This window comes from Phaenicophaeus curvirostris, chromosome 16 (assembly GCF_032191515.1).
Source record: "Phaenicophaeus curvirostris isolate KB17595 chromosome 16, BPBGC_Pcur_1.0, whole genome shotgun sequence".
Taxonomy (NCBI): domain Eukaryota; kingdom Metazoa; phylum Chordata; class Aves; order Cuculiformes; family Cuculidae; genus Phaenicophaeus; species Phaenicophaeus curvirostris.
The window spans coordinates 8,956,037-8,982,098 of NC_091407.1; the positions used below are offsets into that span (position 1 = coordinate 8,956,037).

Here is a 26,062-nt window from a genome sequence, read left to right on the forward strand (position 1 = left end):
TGTAGAGTCCTTCCTTCTCAGCTCTGCATTCATCTCTGAATTGCAGTGACGTTACCACCCTCTGAACCACGGTCAGCCCTGGCTCCTCTGGGCAGCCCTGGCTGCTCCAACTGGCATTTCCACTCTGGAGCTCTCCCCCAGCCCCATGAGCCAACAGACACTGCTGCTCTGCCCTGGTGGGAATTCCCTCCTTTCAGGTAAAGAGCAGCACAATCCTCAGAGCTGGTTCCAGACCCAGTTAGGAGTAAGACAGGATTTGCAGGGCCAGGGTAAAGTAACACACCATTTCATTCCACAGATGTTCAGGCTCTGCTCCACAGAAGCGAGCCCACGCAAATCTGCAGGGATCTCATCCTTCTGCCTGCAGCATTAACTGCCTATCAAACCAATCAGAGTTCCTTGTTCACTGATCACTTTATTGTCTTGTACAAAACCCACTTAGGTTGTTGCCACCGCAGCTGCCTGGGTTCTCTGCACCGAGACTCTGGTGTGGGTCTTGGCCAGGTGATCCGTGAACTCCTGCAAAAACCAAACGGGGTTTTATTTCCTTATGGTGCTGTCACGGGTCTCAAGCGCTGCACCCCTCCCCAGCGAGACATGCTCGTGGGGCTGGGTAGTTCAGACACAACTTATTTTAACTTGGTAGTTAAAAGATGGGAGCCACTGGCTGCAGCCGTGCTCTTACCTGGTACGGGGACTTGGTGAAGACAGTCTCTTTCCAGAGGTCTGGAGTCAGGTAACTGTAGGTCTTCGAGATGGCATCGAAGGTGGCTTTAGCTACGGAGAGAAGCCAGGCACTGCACGGTGCTGCCACGGGCAGCACCTGCACCCGCCATGCAGCTCCGGTGTAGGATTTGGGAGAGAACAGGGAGCCCACAGCAGGGTCTCTCTGATGGACACACACAACTCCAGTTTCTTTCTCTCTCCAGTTACGACAATTACACTACTTCACACAAGTGCAATCGCGCAGATTGGGAGATTTGGTATCAATGCAGGTATAAAAAGACAATTCATTGTAATTAACTGTGATGGAACTCCAGGATCCTCCACAGCCAGAATAACCTGCACCGTGAGAAGTATCAGCAGGAGACTCTACTCCTACATAACCACTAGGAGCTTTACATTCAAAAGACTAAACCCACTACAGAAATGGGTTTGCTGCATTCTTATCAGCGACAGAGGCAGCAATCTGTATGACTATGGTACAACGGGAAAGCCTTGCGCTCACCGAAGTTGCCAAGGGTGGCAGTGCAGCCGCGGGCCGATGTGTAGCAGTCATCGATTCCAGCCATCATCAGCAGCTTCTTGGGGACCGGGGCAGAGACGATCCCTGTCCCACGGGGTGCTGGGATCAGACGCACCAGGACAGAGCCGCACCGGCCAGTGACCTGAGCAGACAAAACACATTGCAGCTCCCACAACACCAAGACGGCGTCGTCACTGCAGGGGGGCACCCGCAGCTCGCTCTCACCTTGCACGGCACAGTGTGGGGCTTGCCGATCTTGTTCCCCCAGTAGCCACGGCGCACAGGCACAATGGACAGCTTTGCCAAAATGATGGCCCCACGGATAGCAGTAGCAACTTCTTTAGAGCATTTAACACCCAGACCAACGTGGCCGTTGTAATCCCCGATGGCAACAAAAGCCTAGGATTCAAAGGAAAGCTTTCAGCGCGGCTGTTCTGCACAGGAACGCTCAGCAGGACAGTCCCATCTACCAGGGATAACTGAGGCAAGTGTTCAGCAGTGACAGTCACCACTCACAGGGTCCATGTTTCCCCTTGCAGCTCATCCTTCAGCCCACACCAGCTGAAGAACTGGGGTTCAAGCCCCTGCTACAGCCTCACACTAAGAAGTCCTAATACATCCCCTCTTTCTACCTGAGACTCCTCTCTCCACCACAGCCCCTAGGCAAGCTACTACTGCCCAAGCGTGAGTTAATTTTGTTGACTCGCCATTAACTCCATGCCAAAACACAGAAGAAAAGAAAGGTATCTGAGTGAGAATCACAGAATGGTTTGTGTTGGAAGGGACCTCAAAGCCCATCCCGTTGCAACCCCTGCATGGGCAGGGGCATCTCCCACTGGATCAGGGGCTCCAAGCCCCATCCAGCCTGGCCTTGAACACCCCCAGGGATGGGGCAGCCACCACTGCTCTGGGCAACTTGGGCCAGGGCCTCCCCACCCTCACAGCAAAACAATTTTTCTTGAGATCTCACTTCAATCTCCCCTCTTTCAGTTTAAAGCCACTTCCCTCACCCTACCCCTGTATTTCCTGATCAAGAGCTCCTCCCCAGCTTTCTGTGGGCAATGCTAATACATTAATTTGATGCTAGAAAAGCAGCAGACGCTACAGTTTCCAATATGAGAAAACAGAAGCAAAAGGCTACCTTAAACCGGGTGCGCTGACCAGCACGTGTCTGCTTCTGCACAGGCATAATCTTCAACACCTCATCTTTTAGAGAAGACCCCAGGAAGAAATCGATGATCTCTGACTCCTGCAAGATCCAGTCATTTAGTCATACAAGACCATGGTGTCTAAACAATACAGCTTGCAAGCCTGCTACAATTCACATTAAATGATTTTATGCACAAGTATTTCAAGTAGTAGGCAATTAAGTACATGCGATTTTACAGACATACGCTTACTGCAGTTAGCTGGCAGTCCAACACAGAATCATAGAATGACCTGAGTTAGAAGAGACACAACAAGGACCTAACTCCTGTACCTGCACAGAATAACATTGCAAGCAACTTGCTATTTGTTCCTTTACTGAGTATAACTCTTGGAGGAACTCTTCAGCAAGATGCTGTGACCTCCACACGCAGGACCCACCATGTTTTACCAACCACAGATCACAGACATTCCTCAGCTACTGCTAAGTTATGTCTTTAACTGAGACACGCTGAACCCAAGCATCCCGAGCTGCAAACACGGCAAACAACTCCGCATCCTGCCTCACACGGAACTCACCTTAATGGGAAGCGAGAAGAGATAGATCTCCTCAAGAGACTTGATCTTCATGTCCTTCACCAGGCGGCCGAGTTTGGTGACCGGAATCCACTGGAGAAGAAAACAGCGGAGAGGGTGAGCGGCAGCGGGGAGGGCCGGCCATACGCCGAGTTCCTCCGGGAAACACCTACCTCCTTATCCTCCGCCTTGCCTCCGCGGGCCCCGCGGCCTCTCCCTCGGCCCCTGCCGCGGCCTCGCCCGCGGCCGCGCAGCCCGGTCCCGAAGCCGCCGCGGAACCCCCCTCGGGCCGCCCCCGCGCCTCCCGCAGCACCGGCGTCGTCCGCCATTTGCTGTAACAGAGAAAACCAGCGTTAAAGACTCCGCCACCGCTCGAGCGGGAACCGGCACCGCCCAGACACGGCCGATGGCGCCGGGAGCGGCGGCCCCGAGCCGCCAGCGGCCCCGATGGGCGCGGATGCCACACAGGCCGCACCAGCCGCCTCACTTACGTGATCTCTTAAAGTAGAAGGCCACGACCAGGCGCCGCGCGGTATTTATAGTCCGCGAAGTCTCGCGAGAACGCGCCCCTTCCTGTCCTGCGGGCCCCGCGCGCTGAATAAGGAACACATTGCGGTGCGGAGCGGCGCCGGCCGCTCGGTTATACAGGGTCCGGGGCCGACGGCGCGCCGGCGGCTCTGCGCATGCGCACGAGACCCTATATAAAGGGCGCGCAGGCGGGTGGCGCTCAGTGTGTAGTAAGGTAAAGGTGGGAGTGGTTTGAGGGTGTGTGGGCTTAGTGCGTTTTCTATTATCGAGGGAGAAGGGGGTACTAGGCGCAGGCTGAAAATCACCTGGGGTCTCTGTGGCTCCCGGTGAGGTGACTGTGCCAACAGCATAGGGAACATAAAGCTTATTCCCCACGGACATAGGTGGGGAGTGAAACCCATGTTCCTATAAGCTTCGAGGGTGCCTGGGTTAAGCTGTAGCTGGAGGGTGGGGGACTGGCTCTGTCTAAACGCTCCCTTCTTTTTGGCTGTAGGTGTTGAGCATGATGTGGATGGATGAGATGGACAAAGGATGCGCCCTGGCCCTGCCTTTCGAGTAACAGCTGCTGGCTGTGCTGCCCCACGTGTGTCCCGCACCCGTAGAGCGGCCCTTCCTCTGTGAAGAACAAATCAGGGAAAGTAGCTCCTCTTTGTAGTCTTATGATTTCTTTCAACAAGCCTGGTGGCATATGTGAGGATGGAACACTCTGGAAGGATTTGGTTATGGATTTTATTGATAATAAAAGATTGATTAAGGTGTTTAAGTCTGTTGTTCTTATTGATGATGAGAATGCTGACAAATAAACTCTCAAGACCGGTCTTTGAATTATAGAAAATGACAGTCCTTTGTCAGGCCTGGGCAATGTGAGGGAGTGATCTCTTGTGCAGTAAGACAAGAGCTGGGGACAGAACGTTTTTTTCTGCTTGTGCGTATAAATTATTCTGTTACCATAAGCTCTTTACTTTGCAAGGACTGAACTTCACAACAGTCAAAACTTGCTAATTTGGAGCCAGGTCTGCCTGACCACGTTGTTTGAGATTGGGAGATGCTACAGAGGTGGTTGCAGAAGAAGATACATCTGTTCAGGCCTGGTCTTACTGGACACAAAACGTGACCACCTCCAAACAACCAACAGTGTCTGCGGGAAGCACTTTATTTTAAAAAATGCTGTTAGAGGGGCATTCTGTAACTCAGAAATAGACCTACTTAGATGAATTAAGAATCTCTCAGGGGTTTTTTTGTAATAGTAACTACTTCTTGTGTCGCTATTGCCCCCACATCCCGCTTTTCCCCGCATGAGGGGGCGGGAGGGACCCCTCCCCCGACGGCTTGTCCACAACAAACATGGCGGCCTCTGCGTCACGTCGCTGGTGTGCGCCGGAAGTTGTGGTAATAAACGGCGCCGGAAGCGGGCGGCACGCGGCGGGGGCAGCTATGGAGGCGGCAGCTCCCAGCCCCTTGCGCTTCAAGAGCAAGTGAGGGGCGGCGGCGCTGGGCCGGGCCGGGGGGTGGCGGGACCGGCAGGGCTTGAGTGGGGAGCGGCCCTTCCCGGGGCGCTGTCCGTCGGGAGCTGGCAGGCCGCCCCTGTCCCCGTTACACCACGTTCCTCTTTCCCTTCCAGCTACGCCGTGTCGAGGAAAATCGAGCCGTTCTACAAAGGAGGGCGAGTCCAGGTACGGGGGCAGCCGCGGCAGGGCTGGGAAAACCCCGTCTCCCGGTTATGCGACGTTCCTGGTTTCCGTTCCCTCTCCTCTAGATAAACCGCGATGGGAAGTTCATGTTTTGCCCCTGTGGGACCAAGCTGAACGTTATCGATGTGGAAACAGGAGCCCTGCACAGCCTCCAGCAGGTGAGGAGACCACCGCAGGTGTCCTGGGACAGTGCCACCTTCACCAGCTGTTGTCTAAAGCTCCTCTGAGTGAGAAGCAGTGGGAGGAGGGAACGGCTCTAAGTGCGGATTCTGTGGTCCAGGAGCTGCTGGGTGTGCTCAGTCCTGGCAGCAGCGTGCGGGGAAGGGAGCTCCAAGAGCACAGCGCTCCACAGGGGTTTAACTGTGGGGTTTTGTCACTTGCGTTTACAGGATGAAGAAGAGGACATCACTTCCTTTGTTCTGAGCCCCGATGACGAGGTATTTGCTAGTTTTGTGGCTTTCTCTGCTGCCCTGACAGACCCAGTGAACACTGAAGGCCGTTCCGCCTGAAAGCGTCTCACAGTTGTAGAGATCCCTGCAGAGTCTTCTCAGGCACTTCTATCTGTCTGCCCATGTGGGTTCAAGTCAGACAGAGGAAAGCTGGGAGATGGAGATGGTGCTTTCTTTCGCCTTGCTTGTGTGTAGATCCTCGTGACGGGGAGCCGAGCCCTGCTGCTGAAGCAGTGGAACTGGCGAGAAAACAAGTGCGTCCGGACATGGAAAGCTGTGCACATCGCACCGATCGCTACCATGGCCTTCGACTCCACGTCAACGTTATTGGCCACAGGTATGGCCCTGCGTCACTGTCACGTGGTGGGGATGGTGCTGAGCAGCCCTTCTGCTCCTGAATGGTTCGGCTCAGCTGGGCAGAGCCTGCGGTGGAGATTGCTTCAATCCAGATGCAGTGAGAAGAGGTTGTAGATAAATAGAAGTAGGGTCTTGACAGGTGGAAATGGATCCTGTCAACATTCTTTCTAAAATGTGCTTGGTAAAATGCTGATAAATAGGAGGCATCCATGAGGCACTAGTGCTGTTATCCCAGTGTGGGACTGGGGTCTTGGAGCGGGAGGAGGGCAGGTGTGACCTATAACTCCACTGCATGCCAGGTTTCTTGTGAGTGAGCAGTCAGGTTTTGCCCCGCTCCCTGAAAGTGTCAGGTGCTCTGGGAGCTCTTTTGGTGCAGGTGGTTGTCATTGCATTTGTTTTTCTTTCTACTGCCTTTGCATCCCATGAAGTTCTACAGTTGTTGGTGTGTCTTCCTGTGTCTCTTCTGTTATTCATTTTTACCTGCCCTTCTTTTCCCAGGTGGCTGTGACAGCACCATTAAGATCTGGGATATGATCAAGCAGTACTGCACACACAACCTGAAAGGATCTTCAGGAGTCGTACAGTAAGGATGAGTCATTTGTGTCGGTCGCTGGTGTTAGTGTGAGGCTTGGACGCTGGGGTTGATGTGAAATGGGTTCAGCTAATGGAAAGGCCTATTCTGAGTGAGTACTGGGCTCCTCTGTTTCCTGATACTTGAGGTGCCCTGTGAAGGAGTAGGGCTGCGGCTGAATTTAGCCTGGAGAGGAGATTTGATCATGAGACTGTTGGGATCCAAATGGCGTAGCTGTGCTTGCTAACTGACGTACTTAGAGAACTCAGAAAACTGGCAGAATCAATTGTGAATTTTTCTGGCAAAGGACTGAAATCCTGCAAAGCAAATCCTCTTGTAAATTCATGTTCGCTGATCTGTGGAACTCCATGTAGGATGTATGTTTATTTAACTGTTTGACTAATGTCAGTTTATTCTTGTCTTGTTCATGTGTCTCTTTTTCTGCCCAGTCTTGTTGAGTTCCACCCCGATATCTCCCGCCTGCAACTGTTCTCCTCCTCGATTGACTACAAAATCCGCATCTGGGACCTGAATTCCAGCAAGTGTGTTGCTGTGCTGGATGGCCACTTCAGTGCTGTCACCTCGCTGGCGTTCGCAGATGGAAACACACTCCTTAGGTAAAACCTCACAGAGGCTTCTCTTTTCCCATTTTCTCTGCCTCCTGCCCGGGGCTCGGCAGCTCTGTAGGCCCTGGAAATGTTCTCCTGTATGGAGAAGGACAGCTACAAATGCTTAGTCTCTGCCTGACCATACAAGCGAGTAACCGAGGGTGTCGGGACCTGTGTTTCTGGCAGTACGTGGTGCTGCCCTGTGGAGGGCTGTGCTTTCATTCCCGTGGGCCTCTTCAGAGCGGTGTCAAACTTCCACAATCCCAGATTTGCACTAGGAGCCTGAATTGAGTAGATTTAGCACTGAAACTGCTCTTTTAAATTGCAGTTCTGGCCGTGATAAAATCTGCATGGTGTGGGACCTGAAAACCAGAGAAAGCAAACGAACTGTCCCTATCTACGAGGTGAAATTGTGTTTTATTGATTCCTGTGAGATCCTTTGTGATTCTGAGGTCACCGTTGGTATAGTGCCTCTCCCTCTGTATGTTCCTGTATATTTTGAAATCGGGTTTCTCTCTCTTATACTTTCCAGAACATTTAAAGCTCTACGCTTAAAGCTGTTTATTTTCATAGAATCTTAGAATAGTTTGGGTTGGAAGGGATCTTAAAGCCCATCCACTCCCAACCCCTCTGCCATGGGCAGGGACACCTCCCACTGGATCAGGGGCTCCAAGCCCTATCCAACCTGGCCTTGAATACCTGCAGGGATGGGGCAGCCACAGCTTCCCTGGGCAACTTGTTCCAGTGGCTCAGCACTCTGTTTTCCTTCCCTCCTTACCTCAGTGCTGCAGAAAGAAGGGGAGGCAGTCACAGAAAAAATGCTACGTCCATCTGCGTGCCCGCAGGATCAGCACGATCTGGGGTGGAGGGGTGGGGGTGCCTGTGGGCGCTGGCTGCTGAGCTGGGACTGGGGTTCCTGGCGCTCAGCTGGCGTTGGGCCGTCTCTCTTGCAGAGCGTGGAAGCTGCTGTCCTGTTACCCGAAAAGGGAGATTTCTCTCAGCTGGGTGTGAAGAAACGAGGGCTGCACTTTGTCACAGCTGGCAGCAAAGGTGAGTGTCCTGGCATGTCGCTGTGAGGTCTGGAAGCGAAGGAAGGACTGGACACTGTGTGCTGTTATTCTTGGGATGCATGTTCTTTGCATGGTGGAAACCTTGGGCTGAACACTGAGGGCTGGAGAGCAGAGCCTTCCCCCATGTTGCTCTGGGTGAGCAGGGACAATGAGGTGCTGTGGAGTTGTAGCCATGGGTGTTTTCAAGCTGCAGAGGAGTTTAATTTGGACTGAAGAAGGAAAATTTTGTTGCCTTTGGTGCAACTGTAGTTGGATTTCTTCACAGTCCTGCCCTGAAGCTGTGTTGCTTTTGCTGTGGACAAGGCAACAAGGCCAGGGTGTGATTTATATTCTTTGGACAATCACTGTCTAAAACAGTAGTTCTGGTGGGTGATTTCTATCGTCTTTTCTGTTAGGTGTCCTGAAAGTCTGGGAGGTTGCCACGGCTGCCTGCGTGTACACCCAGCCCGTGCCCTTTGAGTCAAAGGAAGAGGCCAGTGAGCGCAGCCTCACTCAGTGCATGCTCGTGCCTGCGAGAAATGAGATCGTCACAGTCTCTGTGGAACACAACATCGTTTTGTATGACGCTCAAACTCTTCAGCTCAGGAAGCAGGTAACAACCCTCAGCTTCCCTCTACCTTTATCTGTACTCCAGGATCAGCTCCGCTTTGGGTGAAAGCATTGTCCAGGGGTGCCCCCCTTCCTACCTGCTCTTGTACTCCTTGGGTTCTTTGGAGGCATATCATGCAGACACAAATACAGGAAAAAGAAAGCGGAAAGGGTTAACCAGAAATCCCTCCTGGGCTCCAGCTTATCTGTAATACAATATTTATGTGCAGTATTAAGTGAAACGTAACAGCAGCGCAGCCTCACTGAGCATGGTGCCCTTCAGTCCTTCTCTAACCAGCTGGTTTCTCCCTCTTAACCCGTTTGGGTTCTGCCATCCTCAGCTTGCAGGTTACAATGATGAAGTCTTGGATGTGAAGTTCCTTGGGCCTGATGATTCTCATATCGTTGTGGCTACCAACAGCCCTCAGCTGAAGGTGTTTGAACTGGCCACCTCACACTGCCAGATCCTCTACGGTCACACAGGTGGGTGGGGTCAGCTCCGATGTGGGTGGGAGGGAGATGTTCCACTCTCTCTCTATCCAGCTTCTTTCACAACTCTTACACGGAGATGGGAATCTTTGAATTCTCTCTGGAACAGAATTGTGTGTATTGTAGATACATTGTGTTGTTGTGGTTTAGCAAACACCAGCTTTCTCTTTCCAGGTCAGTTCAGTCCCTTTCAGAGGCAGTGAGATCAGTTTAAATCAGAGGTAGAGATGTGGGGGGGTGAGCTTGAGCTCTGAGTGCAGTTTTGTGGCTGTAGGTGCCAATGCCCTAAGCAGCCAGTCCTTCTCTAGTGAGTGGGTATGTTGTATCCAGTGCACCCCAAACCTGTCCTGTAGGCAGTAAACAGTGGACTCTTTAATTCATACATTTCTATTGTTGGTTTTTCAGTATTACTTTGCATCCATCTGGTTTTTCTTCTTCTGTTTAGAAACAATTCTGGCTTTGGATGTCTTCAGAAAAGGCCTGATGTTCGTCAGCTGCGCTAAGGTGTGTTAAGCTTCTTCTTTTAATGAAACTCTTCATTTAATAAAACTCCTCGTTTCTAGCAATCTTGACAGGCAGAGCTGTTATCTTCCTCTGAGGTGATCCAGAAAGGGACTTTGTTCAGATGAAATTCCTATCTGCCACATCCTCCAAATGTAGGATCCTTCCACTGTCCCTTTTTAACCTTGTCCTTGGGGAAATGCAATTCATTTTTATTTTATTAGTCTGAAAAGAGATGTCTCATTCTCCAAGCATCTTGCTCTGGTGTTAGAGTTCAGAGATGTGGCTAGTGTGAGACTAATAGGAAGCTGTTTGCTCCCTGTCAAAGAGATGTGGGAAGAAAAGGAGCTGACTGCCCTGTCACCCAGAAATAAACCTCCTGGCTGGAATCCCAGGCTGCAGTGCACCATGTTTGGCTGCATGTGCCCTCACCAACGCTGGCGAAGGCAGGCAAAGATTCAGGCCTGCAAATAAGTGAATAATCAGGCTCATGGATGTACAGAGTGCACAGGGATCTGATCTCTTGTTGAAAACCCACAGCAGTTTGTGCCTTTTCCCATCACAGGACAAAACCCTGCGAGTCTGGCGGATGCACAAGGACGGGAGGGTGACCTGTGTTGCCCAAGGACTGGGTCACGCACATGGGGTGGGCGCTGTCTCTTGCTCAAGGTAATAAAAACTGTACAAGGTTTTACCTTGCAAGCATGAGTCCTGGCTGCTTTGTTGCTCCTTGGGGTGTTTGGTGGATGCCTGCCTCTGAGCCGTGCCGATTGGTCTCAGCTTGTCCCAGTGCTCTGAGTTTGGAGGAAGGATGATTATTTTTTTTACTGGATACACATCTGTCTGTCCATTAGTTCATAGAATTGTAGAATGGTCTGGGTTGGGAGGGACCTTAAAGCTTCTCTAGTTCCAACCCCGCTGCTGTGCACAGGGACACCTCCCACTGGATCTGGTTGCTCAGAGCCCAACCAACCTGGCCTCAAAGTTGTGAAGTTTGTTTTTCTTTGTCAGTGTGACCCCCATTTGCCTTAAAGAGCTGCAGCTGGAGAGGATGCCAGGTCAAGCTTGATTGATGTGGAGAGGGAAGCTGGGAGGCCAAAGGGAACGTGACTGTGCCTGCTTGAACAGTGTGTCTGTTTATCAGCTCTTTGCCTCTCCTTGTGCTGCCTAACAGCCTGGAAGCCCAGCTTGCCTCTCTGAGAGCTGCAGTTCACCTCTGCCTGTAAATGGAGAGAGCTAGCAGGGCTCTTGCCTCATGTCTGAATTTGCTGGGACCTCAGTAGAATGAAAGGGAGCTTGAAAACCATGGAAACACTTTGTTTCACATCCTAGCGGAGAGGCTGAATGGGAGGGGATCCTCGTAGGGGAGAAGGTGGTTCTTTTTTCTGCTCTTGTTTTGCTTCCTTATAATTGAGATTTTAATTCTTTTCAGACTAAAAGAAAGCTTCATAGTAACCAGCAGCCAGGACTGCACAATCAAGATCTGGAATATCCCAGAGTCACTTACATCCAAAGCAAAAGCAGCTTTGATTTCTAGTCCAGAAACCCTTCATGCGAGAGTGACTGAGAGGGGTCATGACAAGGTAAAGCTCCGCCTGATGTCAGAACATGCTTCTAGCACCTAAATCTCTCATGTGTTGTGCCTTATTTTTGTTGCCTGTCTGACAGCAAGAACAGAGACTGAAACTGCTTTGTGCTCTCTGTGCTCGCTTGCGGGCTGTAGGACATCAACAGCGTGACGGTTTCTCCGAACGACAAGCTGATTGCCACGGGCTCGCAGGATCGACTGGCCAAGCTGTGGTCCTGTTCCGATTGCTCTTTGCTGGGTGTCTTCACTGGACATAAGCGTGGAATCTGGTGTGTGCAGTTCTCACCGGTGGATCAGGTCTTGGCCACCTCTTCGGCAGACGGGACCCTGAAGCTTTGGGGTCTGCGGGATTTCAGCTGCCTGAAGGTGAGGAGAACGCACGCTGCCCCTTGCTCCAGGCAGCCTTTGCACACTGCGGGGATTAATTGAGGCTGTTCCAAAGCGCATGTGCTGGTTAGTGCAGCTGAAGTGTAGCAATGTAGCCGTGCTGAAGGAAGGGCTATACCAGATTAGCCACCTTCTCCAGGTTCTTGAATGTGTGAATCACAGAACAGTTTAGCCTAGGGAAGACCTTTAAGGTCATTGAGTCCAACCCTTTACCTAATACTGCCAACTCCACCACTGAACCATGCGTCTAAACACCCGATCCACATGTCTTTTAAATCCTTCCACGTATGGAGACTCCACCACTGCCCTGGGCAGTTTCTTGCCATGCTTGACACCCCTTTTGGTGAAGAAATTATTCCCAGTATCCAGCCTAAGCCTCCACTGCCACAAATTGAGACCATTTCCTCTCATCAAGCTTTAAATTTCAGACACACTCTTACCTGTCCAGCCCAGTAGTGTCTCACTGAGACCACGAGGAGGCAGTCGCTAACTCTGGGCCACAGCCTGCCTGGCAGTGCTGCCTCACTGAGTGTGTGCTGGGTGTCTCCTGCGATGGCCAAGGAATCAGCTCTTTGAGGAGACAGTGTGCGCATTGGCTTTGCCGTGCAGACTGTTTGTTTACCTTGGCCAGCAAATTTAAGCTTTATTTTATTAAGAATTATACGAGACAAGCCATTCCAGTGCTTCCCAGTACCTGAAGGGGGCCTACAGGAAAGCTGAGGAGGGACTTTTTACAAGGGCCTGTAGAGATAGGACGAGGGGGAGTGGCTTTAAACTGAAAGTGGGAAGATTTAGCCTGGACATTTGGAAGAAATTCTTCACAGTGAGGGTGTTGAGGCCCTGGCCCAGGTTGCCCAGGGAAGCCAAGGGCTGCCCCATCCCTGGAGGTGTTCAAGGCCAGGCTGGATGGGGCTTTGAGCAACCTGATCCAGTGGGAGTCCCTGCCCATGGCAGCGGGTGGAACTGGTTGAGCTTCTGACCCAAACCATTCCATGATTCCCTTTCAACCTAAACTAGGAGAAAGTCCCAAGGATAGAGGTTACTTTTTGGAACTTGCCTATTTGGTCTTTGGAAGTGTTACCTCCTTGAAAGAAGACTCTGAAAAGGTGGCAACTCTAATGCTTTTGAGCTTCTTTTCTGTTTTCCAGACCTTTGAAGGTCACGACGCCTCTGTACTGAAGATCATTTTTGTAAGCCGAGGAGCGCAGCTGCTGAGCAGGTACGTGCCTACGCCTGGAGCCTGAGAGAGAGGCCAAAGCTAATCAGAAACAATATTTCTTGGCTGATACAAACAGCAAGAGGGAAGAGTTGTGCAATGGAAAGACTGACAGGAAGATGCTGTGTTCATGCCAAGCTTTCTGCAGGGGCTGACTTGTGTTCCTCCTCTTCAGTCCCACTGTGGGTTCTAGCTGTCAGGGAAGGATGTGGTTTGTCTCCTGAACTGCCCTTCCTTACAGAAAGGCTGGAATGTGATGGACTGGAGGCACCACCAGAGCACTGAGGAAGTGTTGATAGTAGGGTTTCCCAAGAAGGGGTGCTGGCTGTACTGGGAACTGCTAGCTTGGGATTCTGAAGCTTTCTGGATGGTTTTAGGTCAATTTTGCTCCTGTTTGAAGGGCAGTGTAGTGGGACAAGTTTATCTGAGGTGGGGCAGAGTGAGAATGGACCTATCCAGTGATTGTTTTTTCATGTTTCTATCTCTTCCAAAAGCGGTTCTGACGGTCTCTTAAAACTCTGGACAATTAAGACAAATGAGTGTGTGAAAACGCTGGATGGTCACGAGGATAAAATCTGGGGTCTTCACTCTAACAAGCAAGACGATATGGTTGTGTCTGCGTCCAGTGACTCCTGCATCACCCTGTGGAAGGTGCCGTATGGGGCCTTGCCTGGGTTTGTGCTTGGGTTAGGAACGAGAAAGCGGTTGGAGAGCTTCGGATCCCAGTGGCTTGATCATTGCTGTTCCAGCAGGATGCATTTGCTCCTCATTTCTGCCCTCTGGAATTGGGTCTGTGAGGTGTATCCTAGGGCTTGGGGGTGTTTGGCCATTCTGCGTTTCTGCTGTAAAGTGAACGGCAGATGGGCCTTGGCAGCCCCGCCAGGCCGGGGCTCTGGAGGTGGTTAAGAAGGGAGGGGTTGTTGGTTGTCACACCTGAACTCTTTGACCAGATTGTGCTTCAGAAACGGGTCTGCTAATTGATTTTTGTTTAGCCATCAATCAATCTGTATTAAAGCAAGATTTAACCAAGTTATGTTCTGTTTTTTGATAGGATGTTACTGAAATTGAAGAGAAGGAGGCACAAGCTAAACAGGAAGAGCAGATCATGAAGTGAGTTGGTCCAATGTGGTAATGAGCTTTGAAAGGCAACCTGTCCAGAGAAACTGTCGACACCTCCAGCCATCCAGCTCCATCTAATCCAATGTTACATCACTTAGCTATTCTTTGGCCGGCAAGCACACTAGTCTCCTTTATAGTTTCTCTTCAGTTCCTGCAAAGCCTTTCAGCTTGACAATTGATTGGATTTGTGGTCATGTGCTGCTAAGATAAGCAAATCGTGGAAACCTGCTTTCACTTTCTCCTGCTTCAGCCAGCACTGAACGCTTCAGGGAGTCCTTGAACGTGCCAGGGTGATTAATCTGCACTCAAGGGTGCCAAGGCAGTCATTGGCACATGGTGTTTTCTGATTTAAACCTCTGCACGCTGCTGTTGCCAAATGTGTTGCTTTCTCTGCAGCATTTTGTTCCACCAAGCAAGCATTTGTCTCACTCTCTTCACCCTTATTTGTTTTCCAGAGAGCAAGAGCTTTCTAACCTGCTTCACGAGAAAAGATATCTCAGAGCTTTAGGGCTGGCAATCTCCCTGGATCGCCCGCACACGGTGTTGATGGTAGTGAAAGGTGAGTCCACATTGTGCTCTGAAGGCATTTTTCTGCCCTCTCTGATTTCAGAAACATATTATCCAGGTACAAGGAGACTACAAAGTCCAGTTGCCCAAAAGCCTCAGTTATCCCTTTCTCTTGTGGCTCCCTTTTTCCTAAGTAAATCATAGAATCACAGAATGGTTTGGGTTGAAGGAACCTTAAAGCCCATCCAGTTCCATCCCCTGCCATGGGCAGGGACACCTCCCACTGGATCAGGGGCTCCAAGCCCCACCTAACCTGGCCTTGAACCCCTCCAGGGATGGGGCAGCCACCCCTGCTCTGGGCAACCTGGGCCAGGGCCTCCTCACCCTCACAGCAAAACATTTATTCCAAAGATCTCACCTAACTCTCCCCTCTTTCATCTTAAAACCATTTCCCTTGTCCTGTCCCTGCACTACCTAATGAAGAGCCCCTCCCCAGCTTTCCTGGAGCTCCTTTCAGTGCTGGAAGCTGCTCTAAGGTCTCCCCAGAGCCTTCTCTTCTCCAGGCTGAACAATCCCAACTCTCTCAGCCTGTGAAATCACCCTGATAACAAATGCTTTCCCTGCTCTCAGTCCATGTGTGTGTGGCTGGGCTCCTGCAGGAACTCTTCAATTCTCTTTTCTGCAGCCATCCTCAAGGAAACTGATGGGAGGAGGCACTTGGAAGAGAATATTGTTCGGCTCCGGAAGGATCAGAAAGGTTTGTTGCGACATGGTTTAAGCATTAAAACCATTCAGGTTAGGAGTTTGTTTTCTCAACTGCAATTAAAAGGAGAAGCCTCTCCCTAGACTCAGAGTTTATCACTGGGCTTCCACCACCCTCAAGCAGGACTCCTGCCCTGGGCCAGCTTCTCACTTGTGATGCTGCTTGTGGTGTCCAACACCAACTGCTCGGAGCTGGCTTAAGGGGCTTTGCCTGGCCTTGCCACCCCGTCTGTCCCTGAAACAGCTTCAGAAACAGCTCAGTCTGTGGTTGTTCTACCCTTCTGGGCTCATCAGCCGCAGTGCGTGGGAGCTGATCCCACGAGTTGCAAAAGATGTTTTCTCACCTGGCGTGGTGCAGCCAGCGTGTACAGATGTGTACAGATTCCCTTCCTCCCTAGAGGCTGTGTTAACATTCTTGGTGACATGGAACACGAACTCTCGGAACTGCCACGAGGCCCAGGCTGTTGTTGAAATCCTCCTGAAGCACGAAGCGCCAGACAGCCTCCTGCAGTACGCGGGCATTAAATCTGCTGTGGAATCCCTGCTGCCCTACACTGGTGAGTCACGCCAAGGACGGGCTGTCAGCCTTGTCAATGCTCCCTGTTTGCTTTAAAGAGAGGAGAGATTTTTGCGCCCCATTGTGGTGAGTTTTACTGCTGTGATGCTGACGGCTGGACGTGGGCGTGCTGGTCAACAGCAGCTGAGCACAAGCCAGTAGTGGCTCAGGGGGCCCAACAGCTCCTAGCTTGGATCAGCCATGGTGTGGCCAGCAGGATCAGGGCAGGGATTGTCCTCTTGGACTCGGCGCTGGTGAGGCTGCACCTCAAATCCTGGGCTCAGTCTTGGGCTCCTCACTCCAAGAAGGACTTTAAAGGGCTGGAGAAGGGAATGGAGCTGGGAAAGGGGCTGGAGAATGAGTGTTATGAGAAGTGGCTGAGGGCCCTGTGGCTGTTTAGCCTGGAGAAGAGGAGGCTGAGGGGAGACCTCATCACTCTCTGTAGCTCCCTGAAAGGAGGTTGTGGTGAGGTGGGTGTTGGTCTCTTCTCCTAAGTAACAAGTGATAGCTTGAGGCCGTTTTCTCTCATCCTATGTCAGGGCAGGTTTAGATTAGGTGCTGGGAGAAATTGCTTCACTGACAGAGTGGTGAAGCCCTGGCAGAGGCTGCCCAGCGCAGTGGGTCTCCATCCCTGGAGGGGTTCAGAAACCATGTAGACGTGGCACTTGGGAACATGGTTTAGCAGGCATGATGGGGTTGGGCTGATGATTGGACTGGATGTGCTTAGAGCTTTTTTCCAGCCTAAATGATCCCATGATTCTGTCCTTGCAGAGCGTCATTTCCAGAGGCTGAGCCGGTTGCTGCAGGCCTCCATGTTCATTGATTTCATGTGGCAGAACATGAGGCTGGCTGATGCAGCCCCACAGGAAGAGCTGACGTTGTAATACCCCTCCCACCAGTTTCTCCTTCTGGAGGGCAGAGGCTGACCTTTCCCACCAGGTACATGACTGGACCGTCCCTGTATTTTATAATAAATTTTTAAGTTTGGATTTCTAAAACCAGGCCAGCACTTGGTGTCCTTGAGCTTTGTGAGAGGAATGGGTTGTCCCTGTGGCCAAGCTGTGGTTTCCTTTTCACACCCTGAATTTTCAGGCCCAGACGTTCCGACATCATCGCTGGAGGGGTTCAGAGAAGGTGGAGCCGTGGCATGTGGGGACATGGTTTGGTTGGTACAGTGGGGTTGGGCTGGCAGTTGGACTGGATGAGCTTAGAGGTCTTTTCCAACCTCAATGATTCCATGATTCTGTGATTCTGCGTAGTTTAGAGAAAAGGCAGAACCTGGCTTTGAAACGGGCATTTGGTCTTTACTGGGGCTTTAAAGACATTACAGAGTTGGGAGACGCTACTGGCAGTGCCGTATCCCGTCCCAGAGCTCATCAGTGGTGTCACTGAGTTTTTTTCTTTGCTTAGACAACACCCAGCTTGGCCAGGGCAGGTCTCTTGTCTGCACCGGCCTCAAACCTTGGTGCCCAGCAGGGAGATAAGTGAAGTTTTAAGTATAAAAACTAAGCAGTCTTTGTACATGTTTGTGTATTTTATTTTAGAGATACAAACGTATAAAAGATAGAACAACAATACCTCAAGTTGTTTAAACTGCTTATTTAAAAAAAAACAACAGATAAATGGGAAAATAACTAAAATCAAAAGGAGGAATATCTAAAAGGCTAAATTTTTCCTACAACTATTCTTCTAACTCAATTCTAGCAATTTCAATAGCTCTCACCCCCCACTGGAAGGGGAATATTTTGTTCACATTGCAGCTTGGGTCCCTGACCCTGCTGGAAAACAAGCTGCGCTGCAAACAATCCCGTGTCCGCACCCACACAGGCATCAGTCGCTGCAGGAGCCACTGGAGATGAGCACCCTCGCCACCAGATCTTTTTGTTCCCACGGCCTGCAGCCAATTCACCTGATGGATGGCCAGTTCTCCACTGAAAAACCTTAAGAAAAAAACCCAAAGCACCCCCAACAAACACCAAAAGTCAAAGAGTTTAAAAATATATATAGAAGAGGGGTTCAGATAAATGCTGTGCACCAGGCAGCACCCTCCCGTCCCTACCCACACCAGCATGGGGGTGGATTTTGTGGCTGACTCAGTGGATCTGTCTGGGTTTCCCTCGCCACCAGCGTGTCCTGTGTGAGGAATAACGCTGGAATTCTCTCCTGCTGCCCTGCAGGAGGAATCCCTGCCTGAGGGAGAATTAACTGAATCCCAAGTGACCTCTAATATAGGAGTTGCTGTGACTCGCGCGGCGGCGTTACCCAGCGAGACAGTGTCTGGGTTCCATCCGGATCAAGCCGTGTTTTTGGAAAGCGACAGTTCCAAGCCCCGACGCTGCCTGTGGCTCCTGCAGGATGTGGGTGAGGAGGCGCCTGACCGGAGCGTTAGTGCACGCTTCGGAGAGGGAGCAGAGCCTGCAGGGCCGGCCGGGGCACCGACTGCTGCACAGCTCGCTTGGTGACGGTGCTGCACTTCTGGAGGATCTCGTGGGCTGAGGGGCGCACGGGCACCTTGGGGACACCAGTGGCCGAGTCTGGGTCAGTGAGGGAGGAGCTCAGGTCAGCTGTGGACGACTCCACAAAGCCAGAGTCGTTCCTGTCCTTGTGGGTGAGGCGGGGAGACTTGGTGCTGTGCGTGGCCAAGGCGGGTGCCAGGGGAGAGCTCCTGGCCTGCTCCACCTCAGGCAGAGATCTCGACAAGTCAGGCTTCCAGCTCAGCCGGCTGTCCTGCTCGCTGCTGCTCCCGGAACTGAGGGACAAGCTGTCCAGGTCTGGGGTGGAGCCGACCCTGGGCAGAGACCTTGATCTGCTTCTCGAAGAGCTCCTGTCCTTTTCGGTCCGGTCCAGGGAAGAGCAGGGCTGCACCTCACTCTGTCCTGCAGCCTCACTCTGGGGCTGGGGAGCTACCAGGGAGGAGCAGAGGTTGGGGGTAGAGACGTTGAGCCCGCAGCTCATGATGGTCTGGAGCTTGTGGTGAGGGTTCTTGTAGGGCCGGAGGCAAATGGAGGGTATGTAGCCGGTACAGCTGTTGTATCTGAGGGGGGAAAATGAAAACCAATGCTGAGAAGAGTTGTTCTCCTGGTTCAGACCACAAGGAGGGAGCAGAACACCTGCAGAAGGTGGTGGGGACTCAGCCCGGTGCTCTACACGGGGCACATGGAGAGGGAAACCATCCCAGCTAAGGGCAGTCAACAAAGTGGGAGCTCCTCTGCTTGGGGAGGAGCAGGAGGCACCTGCAGTAGGCAACCAGCTCCCTCGGGGAACAAGAGCTTTGGAAAAGCCTCCTTACCGGACAAGCCACCAGCCGTTGTCAGATTTCTTGACCACCTCCACGATGACACCGTTGTTCAGCGAGAGCTCGTCTGCCTTCTGAGATTCGTAGGTCCGCACAACAAAGTACAGGCTGCCTGCAAGGACAAGAGGGGCGCAGTTGAGAAGATGCCTCTGTCCCTGTGAGGGACCAACTCTGCAGCCCTGGGGAGCGAGAGCTGCAGGGCGAGTGTCCCTGTGAGCACCTGATCTGCTCTGAGACCCGCAGGTGGTGGCTGAGCTGCTCAGCAGAGTCAGAGCTCCAAAAGTGCAGGCAGGGCCTCCAAGCAATGCTTAAAGTGGTGGGGGTTGTGCAGAACTCATTTTTTGAAGGAGGAATGTGGTGTCCCAGGCAGCCAGAAGCAGACTTACCCTCCTCCTTTGAGCTCAGGGCCTTCTGGATGTCCTTGTGGATGTCAATCTCTTCCAGGTACGAGGCTGGGAACCAGGCTATCTGCTTGTCTGCGTTTTCTACCAACCACCACCCTGCAGCAAACAGCAAACAATGGGGTTTGATGGGTGACCATGATCCCTGGGCAGTGGTGACTCTGCCACAAGAGACAGGAGGGGTGTTCTCAGAGCAGCTCAGTGGTGGCCACTGACATGCAGACGCTTTGTTCTCTCCCCCTGCATAAATCCAGGTAAGAACCCATCACGTACAAACACCCGTGATGCTCCCAACTCCCCCATCTGTCCCCATCCCTTTCCTCGTACCTGTCATGTCCTTGATTAACACCTCCACAATTTCCTTCTTGGCAACTTGGAAGTTCTTGTTCTTCGTGTCTTTGGTTTCAAAGGTTTCTATGCAGCGGTAGCTCTGGGATGCCTGGGGGTGCGTAATAGAGGGGAGCTGCTGCCCTCCCTGTTTTTTCTTCTCCCCTCCGATCTCTGATGGCATGACCACAACACTGAAAAGTAAAGTTGAGCATCTGTTTACTGAAAACTCCCATTAAAAGCTGAGTTTAGCATTAATTTTGGTAAAATCATCTTTGAGCAGGCTAAGAAAAGCTTGAGCATCAGAACAAGGTAAACACGCAGTAAAGCACTCGGTGGAACTTCCCTGCTCTGCTGTTCCAGTGTGAAACTTCTTTCTCTTCTACCCCTATTCCATAACATTTCTGTTTCATGATGTCACGTACAAAAAAAACCCACAAAGGCGATTTCCTACCTGTCTTCAGGAAAGCAGGGATCTAAGTCTTGGGTCTGTGCCTTGAAAAACTGAATCACATCTTCACTCTGAGAGATTTTAGCATTGGTTTTCAGCAGCTCCTGGGAGTAAATTTCCAGCAGTTTCAGTACCTCCAGGCACCTGCTCAGCTTCCTGCTCCTCCTCTGCTTCGTGTTTGCATCTTAGAAATAACAAAAGCAAGGTTGGTGTGAGACCCCAACGGCTCCGTGTGCCCTAAGAGCAGCGTCTTGTGCTTGAAAGCAGTGGTGTCCACCCCTCTGCCGTTCCCACCCAGACCCTCAGGAGCTGAGACAACCTGCTTCTGCCTCCCTGTCATCTTTAATTCGGCCTGATACAGGTTCTGACTATATAAAAACTATCTTCATTCACATGTAAACGTTGCAAGGAACTCTGGGCCAATCTTTAAAGCGTGGTATTCATCTTCCAATTATCTATTAATAAAACCCTTCCTGGGTTATTTTAAGTCAGTAACAGACCCAAGCACGCTGATGTGACCCAGCAGTGCTGGGAGCTGTTTTGTTCCAGAGGAAGATCGGACTCAAAGTCTCTGTCATCGGTTCCTATCCCCAACAGCTCCAATGTGTTTGTTGCTCCATCACAGATTCATTCTCCTTACCTTTAAACCTGGGTATTGTCCGCTCAGATCTGCTGAGGGAGCCGCTCTCTATGGGAAATTTCCTCTTCAGCTCTTTCTAAAAGCAAGGAGGAGAGATCGGTGATGGTTCAGGAGAGACTGGTGATGCTTCACCACCCCAAAACGTGGCTGGGCTCCTTCTCCCTCCCCAGGACGGGAATCTTATTTTCAGGGTACTATCCACTTACGTGGAATCTCTTAAAGTCTTCAAATGTCCGGTAGATGAGGATGTTGTTTTGATCTGACCAAGACACGAACATCATGTAGTTCTGGAAAAACAAAAGGGAAAAGGAATGCGTTTTCCAATCGTGGGGTTCAGCATCGGGTGCTTTCAAGCAGTCGGCTTTTGCCAGGACCTGCACCTTCACTCTGGCTTTGGGCTGTCACAGTAAAAAAATGGAATTAAATATTAGACCCACAAAAATATTTAATTGTAAGGCCCCAGCTGGCTGATCATTGTTAAAACAGAAGGAATTGATGACACTGTGAACAGCAAGGCAGCAAAACCCAAAATAAGCATTTTCTTATGATATTAAAACCATTCAAAGCTGAGTCCAAGAACCCCTCTCCGAGATCACAAGGCTCTGCTCCCAGTGGGGAAACGAGCAGGTGTAGCCCTGTAAGAGTAACACAAAACCCGCTCTGGTTTCCCGATTTCCAATTATTTAAGGAGAAAAAAAGCCAACAATGAAAGTATTGAAGTACCTTCTGCTTTCTGCATTGCATCAAGCCTACAGCCTTCACGTCCACCGGGTACCTGGTGCAGCTCATGGTCCCCACGCCTGCTCCTCCTCCGCAGCCTGAGCAGAGATGCGGCTCTGGGCATGACTCCTGTGGTTAAATACACTGGGGTGGGAGGCAGGGCTTGGGCATCCACGCTTCCTCCTCCGCCCAGTAACTCTGTCAGAAATTCCATAATTCAGTAAACTACCGCATGCCTTTTACGTGCCCTCCTGCGTCTGACGTGCAAATGCTCCAGGGCGCAGGTCAGGGGCTGGGAAGAAGCACCTTATCTTATCATGTCTGTACAGGGTGAGCCTGGCCCTGCGGCTGGTCCCTTTATCACCCCTGGGTGTCGGGAGGTCACTGGGGCAGCAATTCCTGCTGTGAACTGAGCCAGTTCCCAGGAATGGATGCTCTGCATTTATGGCTCTATCGCGTGGGTGCACCTGGTGGAGCTGCTGGCAGCTCGGTCTGCGCTCATCCCAGTCCCAAAAAAACGATGAATCATGGGATGGTTTGGGCTGGAAGGGACCTCAAAGCCCATTCAGTTCCAGCCCTGCCACGGGCAGGGACACCTCCTGCAGCATCAGGGGCTCAAAACCCCATCCAGCCCTGACCTCCAGGGATGGGGCAGCCACCACTGCTCTGGGCAACCTGCGCCAGGGCCTCCTCACCCTCATTGTGAAGAATTTCTTCCTAATGTCTAATCTAAATCTTCCCCCTTCCAATTTAAAGCCATTCCCCCTCATCCTACATGGCCTGTAAGGCACAAACCTTGATGCACGCTGGCTGTTACGCATCTTTCTGTCCCACCTGCTAAGATCCTGCACTTCAAATGGGTTTCTGGTGGCTGCATCAACACTTGCATGTTCTCAGGAATTACTGGGAGATGCCAACACAGCTGGAGCAAAAGAACAAACATATCCCTGGGTGTAACTGAACAACTCCCAAAGCCTCCCAGGTGTAAATAGGTGATGGAGACTGAGCTCCAGGTGTCCTGTGCTCTGTCCTGCACGGAGCCAGGTGCCCACACCCACGCAGGGTGGCCAGCAGCTCCTCCCACGGACCAGCTCACGCTGTCTGCAGGTACTGCAGGACCTGTGATGACAATTCTGGAGAGCCTGTCCGTTCACTGAACCTTTCGTGTGCCTCAGGTTATGACTTGGCTGAGGGGCATCCGTGTGATCAAACCGCCTTCCCCATCCTCCCTCCCCTTTTTCTTTGAAGAAACCGAAATTGAATCATTATCATTATTGGAGCCCAAAATGAGAGGCTCAGCCCTGCCTTCCCTTTCATTTTGCAGGGACACCTGGTGTCTCAAAACCCTCGGCAGCAGCTGCGGATGATTTATCATCTACCAAAACAAGCGCTAGAAACTGAATAGGAAGCCACATAAAATTCCTTCTGGAAGGTCAGCAAATATATTGAGTAGGGCCTTGATGGGTGTTTCATGAGCACACAAGGCTTAGGTTGGAAGTTTCTGGGGACAAAGGAAGAGTTTTCGTTCGATCTCTTGCTGCTGGATATCTGTCCTCTGTTGGGAAGGACAAGTTGTACAGAGGGCACTTTGATGCCGTGTGCAGATTAGGTGGGAAAACCCCTTTGATGGCATCTCCAGGACACTTCCTGGCTCATGAAGCCAGGCAGGAGCTGCCCCGTGGAAAGGTGACGCAAGCAGCTCACAGCCCTCATCAGCCCCAGAATCAGCCCCTCCATCCCTCTGTTCACAAGGGTCCCGCAAAAACCTGTGCTGCTAAATCTACCTGATTCCAAGGGCAGAGCTTTTATGGAGAGAGAGGAAACCACTTCATCCAATGAGTTTATCCTTTACTATGATGCTTTTCGAGGAGCTACCAGTCTGTGAGGTGGCAAATCTTTCCATGACTCCTTGCCATCATCTCCACGCTCCCAGGTAGCCACGGCATGGCCAGGCTCGCCTTTGCACGGCTCTGTTATGTGGTACTCAGAAATAGCTGGAGCCAAGTCTCTCAACAAAGAACATTCCGTTGGTTTCTTGTCTCAGAGCCAACACAAAACACCCTGTATTTCCAAGAGCATAAAATTTTAAATGTATTTAACCAGAACTGGAAAAGACAAAGAACCTGGAGGAGCTGCAATCTGTACGCAGAGGAGATGGCTGGGGAGGTTCCAACCACACGACGCTCCACATTGAGAGGAGAGTAGGAAACAGACTTGGTTTTGGCAATTGCTCTTTCCAAAGGCTTTACTGTATTTTGCCTTTTTGGGGTGTATTCAAGCAGAAGAGGGGGGTGGTGATAAACATGTTAAATGTTACAACAGGAAGGTGAAACTCCACGAAGTTTCAAGTCAACTGAAGCTAGGAAGCCAGCCCTGCAGTGTGGAGAGCTGGTTTTCTAAGGACGATGGGCTGGTGCTGGAGATCTCAGGCAAAGCGAAGTGTGAGCAAAACTACTCAAATCTTGATAATTAGTGACTGAGAGCATGTGTTGCTGAAGAAAAGGCATGGCAGTGCAGAGCAGAGGCCTGGTGGGGAGGGTGGCCAGGCACTACACGGAGAGAACACAAATTTTGGGGTCATGCCAAGAGCTCAGGTCAAGGCTCTGCCATTCTCAGAGCAGTAACACTGCCTTATCATCAAGTTTGATGTCAAGAAACTGTCTGCTCCAGAGATTGATCTAATGAGTAACATCACATTACTCTGAAGGAGCAATATCTGCAAAACCAAAGGAAGGGCCATGCCAGATGCCTTCAGATCAGTAGAGGTGCTCCTCAACATCACCTCCTCTGCCAGACTCTGACAGCTCAGGGCCATTTCTGCTGGAAAGGATGGGAGATGGGTTAGAAGAAGCCATTAATCCCACTTTTTTGCTGGATACCTTTGAGCATACCCAAACAAAACCATTTTCCTGCCATTATGTCATTATATTTACTTTGTCTTTTCTACGACTTCCCTATCATCCCACCATAAACTGGTACCCCTGTGTAATTATTAACTGGAGGGGAGGAGTGGTCTACCTAGAAGAGGTAAAACTCAGAAAGTATCGCTGGATGCTCTTTCATCACCAGTGTTTATTGAGAGAGCTTTTGAGGACAGCACTTGTACATGGTACAGGAGAGATCATAAATTAGCCAATAATTTATGGGATGGGACTGTCCAGCTCTGACGAGACTGAGGAAACACAAGTTTTCCTCTATAAAAACAGCAGCCATTTTGCAGCCCTGCATGCCTCGTGAAGGTGGAGCTCTGCCTGTACTACACAAGGAACATCATCACAGCCATAAGCAGCTGCTATGGGTGTATGAGATACTGTCTGTGTCGCAGAAAGTGGCTCAGGGTTTGTCACAGGGAGTCACAGCCGAGCCCCTGCCCAGGAAAGCCTGGGGCTGCAGGACAGGGCAGCTCATCCCGTGCCTTCAGGGAGTCCCCCGGGCTGTCCCCACTGCTGTTGCCTTTCCAGGACCAGCTTCCTTTCACCAAGTGTAAAATCTCCATGGCAAATAAACACTGAGGGCCTGGTTTCTTCTCATTTCAGTGTGGCTCAGGAATAACTTAACCTGGTGTGTTTAACCAGGGTACAGCCACCTCGGCAGGATCAGTGCCTGGACCTGCATCCAGTGAGAGCCAGGAGGAGAATTTGAGCACATGGATGCTTGGGGGTCACCAAAGGCAGCTCTTCACCAGCTGCACCACAGCCATTTTCCAAGTCTAACAAGCAATGGCCTTGTCACAAATGCACACAGGTGAAAAAGAGAAGAAGGCATGTTATGTACATCCTTCACCCTGTCCAGAAGCCAGGTCCAGGCTGGTTGGTGACCATGGCTGCAATGTGTAGGACTCTAAATCAGGCATTTCTCTTTCTGTGCCCAGAACAGGAGGAACTGCAAGAGCTTAGACTCCCTGACCTCTTGCAAACTCACCAGGGTAAGGCAAAGAGAGAAGGAAAGTCCTCAAACCACCCTTGAGAATTTACAGCTGCAAGAAAGAGATACGGGGAGGAGCCGCAGGCACAGCCAAGGGGACCCTGCCTGGAATGATGTCAGTAGGAGAGCTTCATCTTTTCCCACCATCACCTTCAGGATCAAAACCTGCCCTTTACTGTTCTTGAAGGTCACCTGCGATAACACACAACCTATCAGCACCTTTAATGAAAAGCCCAGCTGCTAAAGCCGATTTTAAGAGTACAAAGAGGTTTTAGACTTCCAATAAACAGAGAAACAGACCCTTATTTAAAAGAAAAAAGATCAGACACTGGAGTTGACAAAAATATCC

The 26,062-nt window shown here is 51.2% G+C and overlaps 3 protein-coding genes and 1 non-coding gene across 4 annotated transcripts; 2 read left to right on the forward strand and 2 right to left on the reverse strand.

Moving 5' to 3' along the window:
• Window positions 1–395: 395 nt before the first annotated feature.
• Window positions 396–3,328, reverse strand: RPS2 (ribosomal protein S2). The gene is made up of 7 exons (XM_069869891.1): window positions 3,142–3,328; window positions 2,972–3,061; window positions 2,388–2,495; window positions 1,472–1,645; window positions 1,229–1,388; window positions 686–777; window positions 396–519 (listed from the first exon to the last, which is right to left on the reverse strand). Exons 1-7 carry the CDS (start codon window positions 3,295–3,297, stop codon window positions 439–441), a joined length of 861 nt encoding a protein of 286 aa, XP_069725992.1. The 5' UTR covers window positions 3,298–3,328; the 3' UTR covers window positions 396–438.
• Window positions 3,329–3,785: 457 nt separating this feature from the next.
• On the forward strand, window positions 3,786–3,909 carry LOC138727827 (small nucleolar RNA ACA64). Its single transcript, XR_011338622.1, has one exon. It is a non-coding gene; the product is annotated as a small nucleolar RNA ACA64 (small nucleolar RNA).
• A 962-nt stretch (window positions 3,910–4,871) lies between these two features.
• TBL3 (transducin beta like 3) lies at window positions 4,872–16,953 on the forward strand. Its single transcript, XM_069869799.1, has 22 exons — window positions 4,872–4,971; window positions 5,118–5,169; window positions 5,253–5,345; window positions 5,577–5,624; window positions 5,832–5,973; window positions 6,492–6,576; window positions 7,014–7,181; window positions 7,501–7,576; window positions 8,126–8,222; window positions 8,638–8,834; window positions 9,172–9,313; window positions 9,765–9,823; window positions 10,386–10,489; window positions 11,253–11,403; window positions 11,544–11,774; window positions 12,944–13,014; window positions 13,506–13,662; window positions 14,063–14,121; window positions 14,586–14,689; window positions 15,323–15,394; window positions 15,798–15,956; window positions 16,727–16,953. The coding sequence occupies exons 1-22, from the start codon at window positions 4,931–4,933 to the stop codon at window positions 16,837–16,839; spliced, it is 2,421 nt and encodes an 806-aa protein (XP_069725900.1). The 5' UTR covers window positions 4,872–4,930; the 3' UTR covers window positions 16,840–16,953.
• A 564-nt stretch (window positions 16,954–17,517) lies between these two features.
• On the reverse strand, window positions 17,518–21,990 carry NOXO1 (NADPH oxidase organizer 1). The gene is made up of 8 exons (XM_069869801.1): window positions 21,793–21,990; window positions 21,276–21,356; window positions 21,070–21,145; window positions 20,433–20,613; window positions 19,979–20,172; window positions 19,637–19,750; window positions 19,245–19,362; window positions 17,518–18,989 (listed from the first exon to the last, which is right to left on the reverse strand). Exons 1-8 carry the CDS (start codon window positions 21,856–21,858, stop codon window positions 18,341–18,343), a joined length of 1,479 nt encoding a protein of 492 aa, XP_069725902.1. The 5' UTR covers window positions 21,859–21,990; the 3' UTR covers window positions 17,518–18,340.
• Between the last annotated feature and the right edge of the window lie 4,072 nt (window positions 21,991–26,062).